This window comes from Chrysemys picta, chromosome 1, assembly GCF_011386835.1.
Source record: "Chrysemys picta bellii isolate R12L10 chromosome 1, ASM1138683v2, whole genome shotgun sequence".
Lineage (NCBI taxonomy): Eukaryota > Metazoa > Chordata > Testudines > Emydidae > Chrysemys > Chrysemys picta.
This window is the reverse complement of record NC_088791.1, coordinates 72,041,506-72,060,039: the sequence shown is the minus strand read 5'-3', so window position 1 is coordinate 72,060,039 and position 18,534 is coordinate 72,041,506. Positions and strand designations below refer to the sequence as shown.

Below are 18,534 nucleotides of genomic sequence, written 5' to 3'. Positions count from 1 at the left end.
CATCCGAAGAAGTGGGCTGTAGTCCACGAAAGCTTATGCTCTAATAAATTTGTTAGTCTCTAAGGTGCCACAAGTACTCCTGTTCTTCTTTTTGCGGATACAGACTAACACGGCTGTTACTCTGAAACTTGTAAATTTATGTCCATCCCTGACAGTAACTGAGTTGGAAACCATGTTAATTATACAATAACTGGAGTTTCAATTATTACCAATTCTTGAAAACGTACTGTGTAAATAACCTTGTGTAATGTATTCAAACTCATACAGCATATATTGAGTCATACTAAAGAGAACTATGCACTAATATTGGTCTGAGCACAGGACTGGCAGTCCGCAGCTCCTGAGTTCTGATGCCTACTCACACGATGACTTCCTTGTGCAAGCCATTTAACTTCTCTGCCTCAGCTTATCTGTCTGTAATACATACATACTTACCATACAGGAATGTTATCAGAATGGTCACTTAATATTTTGAAAGCACTATACACTGGTACTACTTGGGCTGCTAGCATTAATTTGTCTCGTTGTAGTGCCCATGGCAAAGACAATGCATTAAAAATAGAGCTTTCAGTTCCCTGTGCTGTGTTGCTGTGGGAAAAAAACAACTTTTCAAATTACTTTAGTAGCAAGTGCTAAATATTATTATTTAGTAGTTGTACTATTAGTAAGAATGTTTGTTTCATACATTTTTTCTATACATTAATGCCAGACAAGTTCCTAGATATGAAAAAGTTGCTATTTAAACTTGTCACAGAAACATTAAACAATATACATATCCTGATAATTAACTTTAAAAACATTTTAGTGCAGTTATTTTTCTCTTTGGGCAAGGAACTGATATGGTGGATTCTGATGCACTTTTCTGTTTGTCCTTTTAGGATCTTCGATGAAATATTTTGCTATCCCAGCACTCACTATAGTTGTTTTCCCTCATTAACTTCTGCTTTTATATATATGTCTCTAAAATAAACTTGTACTTGGTTTATGTTTCCATATGAAATCAATGTACTCAGATCTTTGCTGCTGTTATTTGAAGTAAGAAAAAAGAGCAGAGACAGAAAATTTGAAATATAGTACTCGGTAGTTATGCAACATTACGCTTTCTATATCCTGTAAAATGAATCGAATGATTATATACAAACAAAGCAGCCCTTATCCTCTTGCAAGTGATGACTTCACTAAAAATCTGATCAAGGTTCTCATTCTGTGCAGGGAAGAAATGGGAAAGTAAAGAAATCCATCACAGAAAAAGCCACATAAACGTGCATTGCAAGGCAAGTCTTAGCAGTCCAAAGACAGTTTGCAAGCAATGAGCTGAGAAAAACTGGTATCTACAACTATGGAAAAAAGTTTCCCACCTTTACTCATTCATTCCTCCATATGCTGTTGTTTCAACTGCAAACTGATGTCAAAATCACATAGCATTTCTAAAACCTAAACTATTGTACATACCTTCACTCAAGCAGCCACACCTCCTACTGCATAAGTCCACTATAGTATTTGTGAACTATATACTGTCTGCTCAGTACATATCCTGTATGCTTTATGGATTTAGTCTGCATGTCTTGCCATAAGCAAGCTGATGATAAAATAAAATCAACTACAGAGCTATCCAAAATACTCGTCCCTGATAGTAAAAATAATGAAATAACTATTGAAAGGATGGATTTATATCTTCAGATGCTGCTAGGGGCAAAGCATGTTCATCAGAATTTTGCAGAAAAAATCTGGATAGTTGCCTGTTGCTTAGATGAAGAACATTCACTGCATATTTGTTCCTCCCACAGACCCCAAGGATGCAAATGGGTATTATGCATATTGTATCATTTTCAACTATATTCTAACCCAGAGATATGAATAGAATGTCGTTCATTACACAGAGAAGAAAGGGGGCCTGGAGTATTTACTCAACTCAGAATACTGAATTTTCAAATTCTTCTTCTTGAGATAAAGAATAAAGAGGGACATTTTCTAGAAAAACTGCTCCACAGGCCAGGGAGGAGATCAAGAAGTGATGGGGATGAAGAGGAGAACGAATTAAAGCAGTAGATAGAACAGCAGCTTGTAATTAAAGATGAAGCAAAATATGAAACTTGAATTTTAACCCCTTCAAAATTTTCAGAAAATGGGTTTAAATTTGAATCCCCAGGTCCAAACTCACTTCTCAGATTATGGTCCTGGTCTGGATATGCAACCTGAAGATTCCAAATCCCACACGAACTGCTGACTCCACAGAGGGTCTGACTCAAAGCACACTGAAGTCAATGGGATTTGGATCAGACTCAATATTTCCCCCATGAAACATCAAGTCACCTTTTACTTCAGCGAATCTCGTAAGATTTTCACCAGTGGGGGTAAAAATATTGCAATAACAGTTCACAAGATTTCAGTGCTGATTAGTCCAAATCCACATTTTAGCCCTGATTCAGCTACGAACCTGAACGTAAACTCAACACCACCTTCCTGGCCCATCTCTAACTATGATTTTTGTGTTACACATGGGATTGTTTATTTTCTGCTTTCAGACTGTGTGTGTTGTCTATGAACAGTTACTGGTGGCTTTTCAAAACTTACCTTTTTCATTGCCATTTGCATATTGTGGAGGCTTGTTTTTGTCAATGCTGTTAAAGCTCTGACTTCTCCGATTTAAATTAGAAGCTCCCTGGACCTTGGTACTGCTGCCTGCAGCTGGCACCCTTGAGGGCCCTGGAAGCCTAGAACAGTATAATCAGAAATTACTTTGTTGTACAAGATGCAAACATATGGAACACACACTTTGTCAAGTATCAGACCAAAGTATGGAACCAGTAAATGAATAACAATGATTTCACATGATGACAATGAATGACAGGAATCAAGTTAGTTAGATTCAACAGGGTCAATGAAAATAAAAGTTAATCCTAACACACACAAAAGGGAAAAAGATGTTTTATAGCATCACAGGAAACATAAGGATGCTTTGCATTTGCCATTAATATTGCTAAACCAGATTCACCCACATATACTATTACAGTGTAATATTTTACTTAAATATATCACAGTCTGTTTTCTGGAGTAAATATGATAAAATTGACTAGAGAACATACCAATAAAATATTTTGAAGAAATACCCCAAATGCTCTTAATCTGGTAAATACTGTAGTTAATTGCATTTACAGCACAATAACTAGACTTTTACTAATCCACTGCACTCAAATACATTTTGAATAGCTATTGGCTCTAGCTTTAACTATATTTCAGATTGGTCTGCATATTTATTATCTCAAATGCAGAATGTTGAAAATAAATATTCTAAGGTAGATATTGCAGATGTATGTATGCCCTATATAAGAATATAATGCAGACTATACAGTTCATTTGTTACTATTTGCTGCCACCATCTGAGCCTTACTGTGTAGTAGTGTTATGAAAAAATTAGGAGCCATGGTCTGTAGCATGTATAAAGCATCATTGTATTTTGCTTGATTCAATTCTCTGGCATATGATTATTTAATACAAGTCTGCTTCAAATTTCCTCCATCGCCACTGCAAATACAACTCCCACCCCCTTTTTATACAACACATAATGAAATACTTAGATCATCAACAGACTTTTGCAACAGGGATATAATATCCATATTCGGTTACTGATGGACTATGCAAATGTGATGAGTAATTTCAAAGACTTTGCTAACAACAGCATGAATTACTGTAGAGTTCTCAAATGATACTAGTGTCATCATATGATGCATCATGAAAGGGCAATAGCTGGAGAGAGGAAAGAAATCACATTATAAAGGACTCCAAAATGTTAGATTTTTATAAATGTTTTGCTTAACACATTGGTACATCAAAAATGTTGAAATCATTTTAGTTTCATTAGATAACACATATAAAGAGCCCCACATTCTGTTACATTACTGATGTAAGCCTCAGAGAGCTAATCCATTCATTATTTTTATGGCTCATTCTGGCTGCCAGCCTGCCCCACTAGTCTCTGCGCTGAGACCAGAGCAGACTGTCTCTACAGCTGTATGCATTCTAACCTTTACCATGACCCATGAAGTCTAGTGATCTTCTGTTCCCTGAAGAATGCACTAAAACAAACTTAAAAATCCATTTGCTCTTTCTCATTACCCTAATTTGACAGGCAGTCAGAGCCTTGAGATCATTTGTCAAAGGTAATGAGAAAAAAAAAAAGGCAACGAGAAGGCATGTGCAACACTGGAAATTCATCTGTACTATTAAAATGTAAATTACTTAAGTGTATATTTTACATGCCAGAATCCTTGAACTTGCAGCCGTAAGCACATTATACATGAGGTCACTTGCTCTACATACTTTCCAATTTACTTCATTTACTGTCATTAATTGAACTCAGTTTTCAAATTGCCCTTGCAGAATCATTTTAAGCAACCAAGGAAATGCAAAGTAGGAAGTAACAGATAAGGGACAAGTCACATACCTCTGATCAGGGCCTTGGCAACACTGTCATAGATTTAAAGTATTAGACAATAAAACTGTTAGCCTACACATGCTGAATGGTGGACAAGACAGTAGTGTCAGCAATAAATGAGACTGAAGACCTATGATCACAGGCATAAAGCGACTACACTCTGGAATGGCTCATTGCAAGCTATCACCAGTCACTCAGATTGTATTAGTGCACCACATTATGAAATGCAAGCTTTATTCTGGATTACATTATTTATAGTTCATTGTTCTCAGCAATGAACTGTACAGCAAACAGTGTGATTAATAAAGGCATTGCTTATCATAAACACAAACTTACAACAGCAAGAGGGACTTGAATTCTTTTCTTCTAAAAATCTGTTTGTGGATTTTAGAGGTCATGAAAGTGAAAGATTAGCAGCACTGGCTCAAGTGGACAACAGGACAGGCAGGGAAAGTGTGAGTTTCTGCACACAGTTCTGTCAAATACACTTCAAGCTTTAGCTGAGGCCCTTTGTGTCTCCAAACCCAAGTATCTCATGAAGAGGGGCTTAGCTATGCTACTCCAGGGACAGCAGACACAGTCTGTGACTGTTTGTCTGCTACATCTTTGCTCCTCTGCTCCAGAATTTAGGGAATTTAGGATTGCCAACCCTCCTGGATTGTTCTGGAGTCTCCAGAAACTAAAGATTAATCTTTAATTAAAGACTATGTCATGTACTGAAGCTTCCAGGAATACGTCCTGCCAAAATTGACAACCCTATATGAACTAGACTTGTGTGATGATTTTGTGACGTGGACACAGGGTCCCTTGGGAGCTAGGATGGCCTTCCAAACTCATTTTCACTTGTGACCCAAGGAAGAAGTTGAGTCAAAAGCTTTACTAAATCCGTAAGCCTTCTAACCCCTCAAATCTGATAATTTACATGCAGGACACAAAGATGCACGATACATAACAATCAGAAATATGGCTAATGGTATTGTACAAATCTGCTTTTGCCAGTCAGGTGCAAGGCTTTCCCATGACAAAGCTCTGTGGTACAAAACTTGCATGATTACACATTGCAATGTTTACTTATGTCCAAAGAATAAAATACCAATGGGCACTGGCTCAGTTGAGTATCACTAATAAGCAATAAATGAGAGATATTAACTGACCTAGAAGTCTTTTTTTGACTGGTTGCAATTCCACTGTGATTAGACTGAGTTGCATATCTGGCTCTCAGACTGTATGAGAAGAAACAGAGAAATTGAATTAAAGAATTTTTGAACACATATAGAAAGCACACACTTACCAGCAAACTATGAGTTAATGTAATGCAAGCTGAACATGTACAGAAAACCCAAATTAATCAGCAAAGAATGAATTAATGTGCAGATTATGAGTAATGCAATGTACAGATTATGAAATAATGGACAGCGCTGTAATTTGCCTCACTCAGCAGAATATATTAACGTTTAGGTATAGACAGTTTGGGAAAAAATTCAGAATGGCCAAGTTTCAGTATTGGTAGTGCCATCTGCAACTGCAAAATTTGTGTTTGAGTTTTTGTTCCCGCAAAAAGAACTGCAGGCAAATATGTAAGTACTTTTGCTTCCAGCTACCTGATCTGGATCTGCAATTAGGTAGTTAGAGGAGAACCAACATTCCGATTTGCAGCTACATACCCAGTGTGAACCCAAAATGCAGATATAAATTGAACCCACCAAAGGAAAGGCATCTGAAGAAGTGGGTTTTTTACCCACGAAAGCGTATGCCCAAATAAATTGGTTAGTCTTTAAGGTGCCACCGGACTCCTCGTTGTTTTTGTGGATACAGACTAACACGGCTACCCCTCTGATACTTGACACCAAAGGAAATGTAGCCATATAGAAGTGTTCACTGATGTTTTCTGTCATTATCACTCAAGCTAATTGTAACAAAGTGCATTGCTCAGACAGACGCTTTAATAGGCGACTCCTGCTATTTATTTATGTTTCCTGTTACATTCCATAGGGAGTTGCATCTTAGCCTCTTAAAGCATGCAGAGGGCATTTTTGCAATACAAGACATGTCTGTGCTAGGGGATTACTACAGAACCCTGTTGGAAGGCCAGACGTGTGTCCCATCAAGCAGAAGATGCCTGGTGCTGAATCTCTGTTGCCTTATGGCCGGTTTATGCCACTCCCTAGTGCAGTGTGGCTCTACACGACCAGGTCTCCCAGCAGTTTGCATGAGGAGTTTGACTGAGGCATGGTTATGGGGAGGAGCTGCAGCTGATGTACTCTAGCTATTATGGCTGATAGAATGTAGAGCAGCTGTCAGGTCTCAGAGCCCCAGATCATGGGGAGGCACAAAGGTGGTTTAAATCATAGCTCAGGTGAAATGGGAAATCAGAGCCTTAGGGCTTTTGAGGATGTGGGAGGAAACCAAATAAAATGGCAGCTCCATTTTGATTGGTTTGGCATAAACCCAGCAACTCCCACAGTTTATATTTTTAAATCACTGCAGTAGTAGCAGCAGCAGCAGCAGCCACCGCCTCTGGCATTTAGGCCCTGTATAATAGGCTGGCACTATTTGCCAGAATCATCTCTCCCTGCTAGGAGGTATTGATTCTGGTAGGAAAGAGTTATGTGGTTTCTGCTGATGCACTAAGGTAGGCAGCCTATTAGTCTAGCTGAATATAGTGATTGAAAATAGTGAATACAGTGTAAAAGTGACACCTCAGCATTATGATGCCTTCATTTGACCTGTCAGGATGACAAAGAGGTGGGTGGGATACCTTTTCCAACGGTGAGATATTAAGGCAGAGAATTATTCTTAAATATTCAGCCTCTAGTAAAAACAGGACATTTTGGTTCCCTTTGCGCTTCAAGTGCCCAGCCTTTTATTGAGAAAGTGGGAACTGAACTTCGTGTTCATTGTTGTTAATTTCTGTGTTAATAAACACAACCCCAGTAAGGGGTCACAGTATGGCCTCTAAAAATGTCTGAACTGTGTTTGCAGGTTGGAAATGGCCCCTGCTCACACACTGTTTGAAAGAAATGAGAGTATATGAGTCCTAACAGTGGGGTATGGAGCCACCAAAAAGACGGCAATGCCACGGCCCTTTGGAATAGATGTATTGTATAACCTCACAACAGTGACAATTCATAGTTTTAAATGACAGCATCTCCTCTGGGATTTAAAATAATACTTAGCCCATGTTCTATATATGTGCACACACATATTACATAATACTTTATATCTTATATTATATTATGTAAGCAGAGTCAGGATGAGCTCTACCCTGACATCTGGTGGTGAATTATGGCGAGTGTGGAAAAGAACTCCAGGGGCTGATCTTGTTTGCATAGGCACACCCACCCGCCTGGCATGAAACAACAGCAACTGATAGTGGTTACTTTGGATGGGGTGGGATCCCCAGTTTCTCTGTTATTGGGGCAGGAGGAATAAAGTGTTGTTACCCTGATTATGTGAATCAAGGACAATGAAACTGTTTTATGACAGAGTGTCTCACCATCACCTAAGTAGCACTCGCTAGACAAGGGACATGGGTTCCACAACCCAGTGAATTGAGAGAGGATAGTGACAGGTATTTGTACCTGATAGTATGGGTCCCCTTTGAGGGCTCAAAACACCAATTGCACCACCTCCTCTCTCTACTGTTGAATGTCAGAGCTAACTTTGATTCCATTAGGAGTCTAGTTACAGGCTGCTGAGCTGAATTCACTTTGGGCCAATGGTGTACCAGCACTGGGGCTCCCCTACTCTGAGCTGAAATCACAAAAGAGCTAAAGTTATTAAGAGCTGAGATCACTGAGTGCTGTGTTAAATAGTGGGGGAGCCTGAAGCTATATTGCTAAGCAGCTGGCGGAGCAGTTTGCGGGGATGGCTGGAGGAGCAGCGAGCGGCATGGAGCCTTGCGGGGATGGTTGGAGCGGCCCAAGGAACAGCGAGCGGACCTGTTTGCAGGGACGGCTGGACCGACTCACAGGTCGGTGAGTGGAGCCATTTGCAGAGATGGCTGGACCGACTCACAGGTCGGTGAGTGGAGCCATTTGTGGAGATGGCTGGAGTGGCTCACAGGTCAGTGAGCGGAGTGGAGCAGCTCGTAGAGCAGAGCAGTTTGTGGGACGGCAGGAAGTGGACTGGCTCATGGTGAAGGTTGCAGCGGAACCCCACGGAGAGATGGCCGACTGGCCTCGGATCACGTAAGGTGCCCCTTAACACCCTGCGTGCCCCCCTTTTACTCTGGGGCTGCACTGACCCGGGACAGAGACTTTGGGGACTCTGCGTGATTTTTGGGTTGCTGGATTCAAGAACCAAAGGGAAAGGACACAGCCCAATTTGCTGGGGTGGGTCTTTTGCTCACGGTTTGTGTTATGAATCCTGTTTGTGGTGTTTTTCCAATTTAATGCTGATGTCGTTTACCTCATGTTATTAAACATTTTCTGCTACACTCAGACTCCCAGGGGGTGGTATGTAATTGTCCCAGGTCACTGGGTGGGGGCTCAAGCCGGTTTTGCATTGAGTTATTGAAACCCCTAGATACAGAACCCGGCCCTTGTTGCTGCCAACTTAGATGGGCAGAATATAAACACAATTGTTTCCCAATGCAGTGGAACACTCAACAGGTGCTTGCGAGGGGTACTGACCCAGGGTATCCTGGACGAGCACCCAAAAATGTAACAGAAGGGTTTATATTTTGAGGAAATTACTGTTTGTATAATGGCTAATATGTCAGGTTTGTTGAGCCCCGGCCCTGCAGCCTCTAGCTCAGGGGTCACAGCCTCAGCCAATGATTGGGCAAAACCACTGGGGCAAATATTGGAAAAGGTTGTGCTGTCCCATGCTACGTCAAACTTGTCGTGAGTTAAGGTTATTTGCTGGGGCAGAGGAGTTCGAACCCTGGTTGGAGCATACCACAAAAATGTAACCCTTCTGCCCAACCTGCTTACATCTACAATATTTTATTATTTTATCATCCATAGCAATTTTGCAATAAAAGGCTGGGCACTTGAAGCTCAAAAGCAACCACAACTTCTCGTTTTACTTCAGAGGCTGAATACTTAAGACTATTTCTCTGCCTTAATATCTCACAGTTTGAGGTCTCCCACCCACCTTTTTGTCATCCTGGCAGGCAGGGGTGAAAGTTACTTAAAGGACTTACCAGTACACCAGAGTCCTGAGCAGGGGGCGTGGCCTCAACTGGAAGAGGCGGGGTCTTTACATTCCTGGGCCCTTTAAATCACCCCCAGAGCTACCAGCTGCAGAGGCGGCTGGAAGCCCCAGGGCTCAAGGGTGATTTAAAGGGCCCAGGAATGTAAAGGCACCGCATCTTCCGGCAGTGGGGCTTGGGGAGGCAATTTAAAGGGATCAGGGATCCAGCTGCTGCAGGGAGCCCCAGGCCCTTTAAATCGCCAGCCTGGGGAAGCTGGTCCGGTCCGGCACGATGACTGGCTCTTGCTGGTATGCCAGACCAGACTGGCTTACTTTTACCTCTGCTGGCAGGACAAATGAAGGCATCATAATGCTGAGGTGTCACTTTTACATTGTTTGGAAGGCACACTAATAAAATGTGAAAAAATGTGTTAAAAAATTCCTGAGTGTAACTCCTGAGTGTAAGACAAAATGATGTAAGTACAATTAACACAGACAGTGATTTTTAAAGCAAAGTGAACAGGATGTATCTCAGGCACCAACTGAAAGCTGTGAATGCTATGTACAGCGATATTGTACTATAGCTTTTTGACCTAGAAGAACAATAATTTTCCAAGGCAGCTGAAAAGATCAGACAACTATGACTTCTCCGTGTTCTTGAGCTGTTGGTGTGCCAGCCTGCAGGTACAGAGTGTGTCGTTTCCATTAAATGAAGACAAAATGCAGAGGGATATTCAGCTGAAAATGCTTCCTAGCAAAGTATTTTTCTCTATCCGTCTAACCCCTTCCAAGTTCAGGGAGCTTCTGTCTTGAGACTGCTTTCAAATCTCCAAAATCTCTTAAAAAGCATTGCTCAGTCTCAGCACCAGGTCAGTCCCTCTGCTTCTGAAAACTGAATTCATTTTCCAAAGATATGTGAAATAAGTGCAGGGGGAGAGGGAAGAGAGAAGAAGGCTGTCACCATTAAATACAATGGGTTCATCAAGTCCCTAATTACTTTTGTTTTATGTCTCTTGGTTAGCACTAGACCATGATGGACCCATTAGCTTATTGCATAGCTATCTTTTCCAAAACTGCTGGCCCCACACTTACAGATGTGACCACAGGTGCTAGAACTACAGGTGCTGGGTGTGCTGCCACCCTCCCTGCCTTGAAGTAGGAATAACAACCCAAATACATCACATTCAGCACCCCCACTATAAAAATTACTCCAGAACCACTGGATGTGACCTTCAACACATCAAAAGTCTAGCATTCTTGCAAGAATTATACTATCTTTTAAAAAGAAAATATTGCCAATATAGCCAATTGCCTACAGACATAATTTGGCAGTCAGAAAAAAAAATGAAGTTTTGCAAAACATACAGTGCACTTTTCTTAGCTGCAGGCTCACACTCATATTCGAATGTATTGTTATGTGTTAGTCTAAAGTGCATTGAAACTTGGGGTTGGTAACTGCCGCTTATCTAAGATAATTATAAGACGCCATTAAGTTCCTTAATGGTACCTGGTAGCTGAAACAATAGGGGCTTTCAACCAAAATACAGGCACATGTCACCACCAAAAAAGAATGCACATCAGGCCACTCAGGAATATGAACTATGTGGGAGGAGAGGTTTCACTGGGTATTGTTTGTAGTAGAGAAGAGAGTGTGAGTGAGAGAGCGAGAGAAAGAAAAAAAACAGCACTGGGAATGTGGCCCCAAGGAAAGCAAATGACTCGTCTGTAGTTGAAAGTGAACATGGATTAGGGTAGAGTGTAAATTTAAAGCACTGTAGCTGTTCCTGACCACACTCTTATTCCAGAACAAGAGTGCCTTATTCCTGGTTAGCTCCTACACATAGGAACAGCTCTGTGTGTACACAAGCTCTAGAAGAGAGATCTTGTGGGCTAAGTGCTGACTGGAAAAGGGGCTCGGAACTGTGAGTAAAAACACAGTTTCTTGTTTGATTCTTGCTCTGTTCCAGGAAACAGGATGTTGTACACACTTTGTAAATAGACAAGGACTGCATCAAAAAAACCACCTGACTCCATCATTAATTTTTCCTCCTAACTGCAATGACCCACAAGACCCTGAATTTTTGGCTAACTGCTCCCATCAAAACTGGTTGTAACAGTTACAAAAATGGCAGTCAATGCAGCCTAATAGATAGGCACAAGACTGAAGGCAGCAATACTGCATTGCATCATTAGGAAATTTCTATTTGAAAAAGGCAACGAAGTACTAAGAGTCTGATCCAACGCCCTTTGAAATCAGATGGATTCTTTCCATTGACTTCAATGGGCTTTGGATCAGGCCCTAACATTTTTTTTCTCTTGCAACTTAAGGAAACAGAGCCTGCTAACCTAGTCAAAACCAGGGCTGGCTCCAGCATTTCTGCCACCCCAAGCAAAAAAAAAAAAAAGCCGCGATCGGCGGCGGCAGTTCAGCGGCAGGTCCTTCGCTTCTAGAGGGAGTGAGGGACCTGCCGCCCCCGAATTGCCGCAGGTGCCGCCCCTCTCCCCTGGCCGCCCCAAGCACCTGTTGTTAAGCTGGTGCCTGGAGCCGGCCCTGGTCACAACAATCCCAATGGCTAATTTCTTTTGTTGACCCTATCGTTAGGTAGGTTACCATTCGTCCGGATTCCCCCGGACATGTCCGGCTTTTTAAGCTAAAAATAGCGTCCGGGGGGAATTTGTAAATGTCCGGACTTCCCCCCCATGCAGAGCACGCGCGGCTAACAGTGCTGCCGGCCGGACGGTGTCACTTACATGGGGCTCCGACACTCAGCCAGAGAGAGCTCCTCCTCCTCCCCCCTACAGCAGAAATCACTCCCTCCCTACCTCCCTCCCTCCCTGCATCACAGATCGGCTCCAGCAGTCTGGAGCTCCTCCCCCGCTGCTGCCCAGCGTGCTCATGCAGTTCCTGAGCAAGTTCACCGAGACATTAGGTGAAGAAAGGCCAACAACAAGGGGGCAGGGGGTCGGAGAAGGGGCAGGGAGGTTTTGGAGGGGGCAGTCAAGAGACGGGGGGGGTCGGGAGTTCGGGGGGGGTTTGGGGGTGTGGATAAGGTTTTGGGCAGTCAGGGTACATGTAGGGGGTAGGGTCCTGGGGGGCATTTGGGGGGGGTCTTAGGAGGGGGCAGTTAGGGGACAAGGAACAGGGAGGCTTAGGTAGGGGGTGGGGTTCTGGAGGGCAGTTAGGAGCAGGGGTCCCAGGAGGGGGCAGTCAGGGGACAAGGGGGGGGGGTTGGGAGTTCTGGGGGGGGCTGTCAGGGGGCAGGGGTGGGGAGAGGGATCAGAGCAGTCAGGGGACAGGGAGCAGAGGGGTTTAGATGGGTCGGGAGTTCTGGGGGGGGGGGCGCTGTCAGGCGGTGGGGAGTGGTTGGATGGGGTGTGGGAGTCCCAGGGGTCTGTCTGGGGTGGGGGTGTGGATAAGGGTTGGGGCAGTCAGGGTACAGGTAGGGGGTAGAGTCCTAGGGGGCCAGTTAGGATGGGGGGAGCGTCTCAGGAGGGGGCAGTCAGGGGACAAGAGGCAGGGAGGCTTAGGTAGGGGGTGGAGTCCTGGGGGGCAGTGAGGGGCAGGGGTCCCAGGAGGGGGCAGTCAGGGGACAAGGAGCGGGGGGAGGGTTGGGGGTTCTGAGGGGGGGAGTGGGAGGGGCAGGGGCGGGGCTAGGGCAGGATGGGGCGGGGCTAGCGCAGGACAGGGGCGGGGCTCCTCCCGTCCTCTTTTTTGCTTGCTGGATTAACCCTATCGTTAGGCCTGAGATGGGTGCAAACAATGAAACAAAACAGAATAGTTCAGCTGCAAGCAGGGCAATGGGCTTTAGAAACTGCTCCTAGCAGGTGCATGAAAACACTCAAAAGTTTCCATAAGTAACAATGCTAAAGATTCTCAAATGCCTGTCCACCAAAGGCATCAGAGGACGAGGGGGGGGCGGGGGGGGAGGGAATCAGAATTTTAATTTTACCAGAGCAAACTGTGGAAGAATGAGGAAAGTGTAATGAACTCATCAGTTCAAATGAGCATCTGTGAAGAGTGAGGGTGGAGGGCAGACAATGAATTAATGGCAGACTTTGGAGTCAACTGCAGGGAAATCTGTCTGCTTACTAGCTTGCCTGCAGACAAACAGCATAAGAACATTAATAGCTGAGTGGTACAGGAAGGAAGGAATGAGGAGGAGGACGCTCCATGAAATTGTATACAGCACATAAAGCTGAAGGATGGAGCTCATTGGAAAATGGATACACAGCATGAGTCAAATTGACAGTACTTTAAACCCCAGCTTCAATGGAAACCCATGTAATGATTCCCTATATCCTTTGCTATTTATTAAAAACAGAATCTTTCTAGCAGCTGTTACTTTATAGTGTGATGGCAGTGTGGCAATCCATCTGTAATGTAAAGGATGTCCTGTAGGTTGTAATTCTGAAAATATCAGCCATGTGATTTGTTAAAGTTGCTGGACACTTTAATTCTGGTTAGGGAGAGAAAAAACTCAAGAACAAAACAAAAACAAAAAGCAAAACAAAAGCAAACAAAAAACAGAAATAAAAGGTTTTCTTATGGGATCAAAATCATTTCACCCTACTGAGTACCCGAATTTGACATGACAAGGTACAGTCATACCACGTTGGTGGGATGAGTATGCACTATAGCCGGATGGGAATTTTCTGTCAAAATGATTTTCAGGTAGAAAATATTTTTTTCACAAAATCAAAAAAATTTCTGACAGAAAATGTCAATTTTCCCTAGGGAAAAGAAAAATGAAAGCTCCCTGGCTCCTCAGCAGCCCACCTGGAAGGAAGCTGGCAACCTGGGATCTCAAACTTCATGACTGCCTGTGCTCCCAAGTTCCCCACTAGGCAGGCTGCCACAGAGCCAAGGCTCCCCACTCCCCAGTTACCCTACGCATTTTTTGCTTCCCCATTATTTTTTATGCTTTCTCCACATTGACTTCCTTCTTGCAAAACAGAGTGACTTCAGATATACATAGATCATTCAAAGCAGAGACTGTGCCTTGGTATATGTCTGTACAGCAAAATGGCGCCTCAATACTGATTGCGGCCTGTGAGCATACCACAAAGTAAATGTTTAATTACAATTAACAAAACAGTTAAATGAAATGACAGGTGACAAGCTAGGGTGACCAGATGTCCTGATTTTATAGGGACAGTCCTGATTTTTAGATCTTTTTCTTATATAGGCTCCTATTACCCTCCACCTCCGTCCTAACTTTTCACATTTGCTGTCTAGTCACCCTAATGATAGCCCTTAAAGACACAAGAAAGGATGTCAATAAAATAACAAAAAGAAAAAAACAAGTACTAAAAACTGTCAACAAACAATAACTTAGCAATTTTAGTTCAACTGGAATATAAGTACTCTTAGGTACCTCAAACACCTTTTTAAAAAAATAATATTTTTTCCATACAAAGCACCCAATTAAATAACAATGTGCTGCAGAAGTGTCAGATTGGGATTTTAGCCATACAGCAATATGTACGTGTACATATACATACATATACACATTCACCTCTGATTGACTCTGTCTTAGTTCCACTAAGGACCCAGTAACAGAATGGGTCTATCTTAGAGTACCTATGTTAATTTCTTGTCTTAAAGCTGCAAAAGAAGCAGATGTATAATGAAACTTTTGTACCAGATGGCAGGAGAAAGGGGGAGCTGCATAGCACTTAGTTCTTGCTCCCTCTTATTTCTATCTGACTTCTTTTGGATCCTTTCATACCATTCTGGATAAAACAAATTCGTTTGTGGATGCTAAAATAAGATTGAGGTTTTTAGGGCCCCAATTCCTCAAGGCAGTTAAACATGCTCCTAAATCCATCCCTATTCAGCAAATGTGTAAGTGTTTTGTTGTATAAGAATGGACTGCTGAATTGGGGCCTAAAATGATGAGTCATACTATAAAAAGAAATTAATATCATAATTTTTGGCATGTCTCATGTTGCAGAGTGTTTTTATTAAGCAGGACAAAACACAGACCACTATATAAGCTATCTTTTTAAACAGCTTGTCTAGCTCTTATAAATGTGGTGTATCTCATATTTAAGTATATTAAACATTCATGTTTTTAATTTCTATCTTAATCTCTTTTGCATGGGCACTAATTGATAAAAACAACAACATGTAGTTCTTTGATGCTGGAAGTAAGATTTTTTTTTTTCTCCATGAATAGAGAATCTGATCTCATACACAAAAGTTCCAAAACATACTAATTAATTCATTAACTGGTATCTGCAGCACAACAATATGAAGTAATTCTAGTCTCATGCAGTGAGACTTTGAGACTATTAAGAGATAATATCTGGGGAAAAGACAGTAGGAAAAGAAGAATTCATGTAAACATAAAGAGAATAAATGCAAGCAACAAAATGAGTCATACATTTCTGGCCATGTTACAGCACTGTGCCATGTCTCCTATGTACAAGAAATAATTGGAAAGAGTCAATGTTTGCTTCAGAGTGGGTAGAACATGAATTAAGACAGTGGGGATGGTAAGCATTAACACTCTACAGCTCTGAACCTGCAATCATTTACACACAAGTTTAACTTTGCAGTCACAAGGGACTACTCAGCGGTATGAAGTTATGCATGTGTGTAACTGTTTGTAAAACTGGGGTAGGGCGGTCCTCATAAATAGAATTAATGATACACCAGCCTGGGGGCTGGGAAGAAGGAAGGAAGGAGGAAATTGGGATGCAATTTCACCAGAGCAAATTTTGGAAGAGTAAGGAAAGTGTAGTGAAGCAACACAGAGAGAAACAGAGAACCACTCAAGGAAAAATGCATGTATTTTTAAGGGTTCTGTTTCTTCTAATTGCAAATGCAATAAAGGCCTGATCCAAAGCCTCATTGGAATCAATGGAAAGATTCTCTTTGACTTCAATAGGCTTTGATCAGGCCACAGGAGGAATAAATTGTGGCCAAATGCACATAAGCAAGAGAGTGTAAAAAGTAATGAATGGTGAGAATAAGGCATGTGCCAGGTAGAATTAAATAATTGAAAGATTGCAGAATGGAGTTTTTTTTTTTTAATTGTGAGGACTGATAATGAAGAAAAGATTACAGTTACAGTTTGAAATGCACAAAGAACAAGAAGTCAGTGAAGGCGACATTATGGTTCTTAAACAGATGGCGAGGATAATTTATTGACACGAGAAATTGGTATTGCTATGCATTGAAATGAATTCTTTTTCTCAGGTTTTCAGAGGACGATGTGATGATATACACCAGATATATCTCAGGGGAGGAGGAGGAACTCCTGACGACTATAAAAATTACACCAGGGCAGATAATAGGAGACTAGAGATGGACAAAATTTCCAGGATCCCTCCCACAAGTCTGAATGAAGAGCCAAAAGAGATGGGGAACCTTTGAAAGATGGGATAGAGGAAAGCTTAAATTTAAAACAATTGGGAAAAAGTAAAGGTTTTTTTCCTACTGTTATTGTCCTGCCCTCCCCCCCCCCTTTTTTTTTTCATTTACCAAACACCGCTATATGTTCCTCTGTTCCTTGTGAGGATGGAAATGACATGGGTGTATTATGACGGGGGGAATAGTTTACTGCTGCTGCCATGCTGTCCCTGTTCTGTATGAATACACAGAAGATGACCAAAAGGTTCAGTCGGTCATCTTTAAGAACCAGGAGAGTTTCCTTAAACCAAACAAAGAACATTAGGATTTTAAATATTTGTTATTTGCCATTGTGACAGGGTGCTGGGCAAAAGGTTGCTGATTTATCCCTCTGTCACGCCAGCTCCCATTTAGGGGAATAGATTAGAGCTGGCTGGAGGTAACCTGGCCCTAACTGGGGAAGCAGAGACAGTGGCTGACTAATTAGCTTGGGCCTGTCTAAAAGCCTCAGATGAAGGAAGCCAGGGAGAAGCAGAAAGAAAGGGAAAAGGCAGGGAGAGGAAGCTGGAAAATAGCTCTTCCCTCCTGCCTGCAACAGTGAAGGGCCAACTGTATATGGCAAAACGATGGTGGGAATAAACTGTGAATAAACTGCACCAGTGGTTACTAACCCCAGGGTCTCAGAGTGACTTTGTGGGCCTAGCAGAGGCAGGAGCCAAGGGGGGCCCTGCCGGTCTCTGCTACACCTATCATCACAGATTTAGTCTTAAATGTCCCCTTTGGTTGAAGCTTCAAATTTGCCTTTTAAAAGGGCCTCCAAAAAAAGAAAAAGCGTAGGCACAAATTAGTATTTGAATGCACAACTGTCTGATTTGCATGCACAATTGCTGGATTTTGAAGCACATGAATGGGTGTTTCTGCAAATGCTACTGCTGCATTTTCAAAGGCCATTTGAAAAAGTGGCCCTTACCATCAGAACAGATATTTTTAAAAATAATTTAAAATTATTGCTCATTCAGGTAACACTAACATGAATGAAGTATAGTGCCAGGCAGATGATATGCACTTTTACATATATTGCTTTTTTAATTAATTCAAAGTGAACTCTGGCTAGGAACACACTTACTATTTTAGTAATTTCCTGCACAAACTTGCAGTCAATGCAAAAGGTGCAAATTCACTTGGTAGTTATGTGAAGGAAATGAACAGAAGTTAGAATAAGACCACCATCTTCTGCTGACTTATATGGGATTTGAACCCAGAGGTCCAGGGAATGGACTGAAAGGCTAATGGAGAAAATCACTATTCCAATTTATAAAACCCATCTGCATGACACATATCATATTTGCTTGAATAAACAACTAACCATCTAACTAGTAATCAGAGCTATTATGTATTTTAGTGGATTGGGCTTCAATAGAATAACATGAAAGAATGCCTAGCCTACTCTCTAGACTCCCTTGCCATTAATTAACAAATACAATACCAAAAGATTACAACATCAAAATAGCAAGCACATTTCTTCTCCCAACAAACCAACCACTTGTAAGCAAATAGATTGCAAATAAACATCCCACAACCCTCATTTTCCCCACTCAAAATC

At 42.0% G+C, this 18,534-nt stretch overlaps 1 protein-coding gene across 15 annotated transcripts in view; it reads right to left on the bottom strand.

The window, feature by feature from the left end:
* Window positions 1–18,534, bottom strand: part of NAV3 (neuron navigator 3) — a 353,937-nt gene that overhangs the window by 189,668 nt on the left and 145,735 nt on the right. For 11 of the 15 annotated variants that reach the window (XM_008164582.4, XM_008164583.4, XM_008164584.4 and 8 more), the window contains exons 6-7: window positions 5,590–5,658; window positions 2,575–2,714 (exon numbers count right to left, since the gene is read on the bottom strand). In XM_008164582.4, coding sequence (XP_008162804.2) covers window positions 2,575–2,714; window positions 5,590–5,658 — 209 coding nt within the window. The remainder of the gene's footprint in view (window positions 1–2,574; window positions 2,715–5,589; window positions 5,659–18,534) is intronic. The other 4 variants (XM_065559490.1, XM_008164586.4, XM_065559467.1 and 1 more) reach the window with 1 other exon arrangement.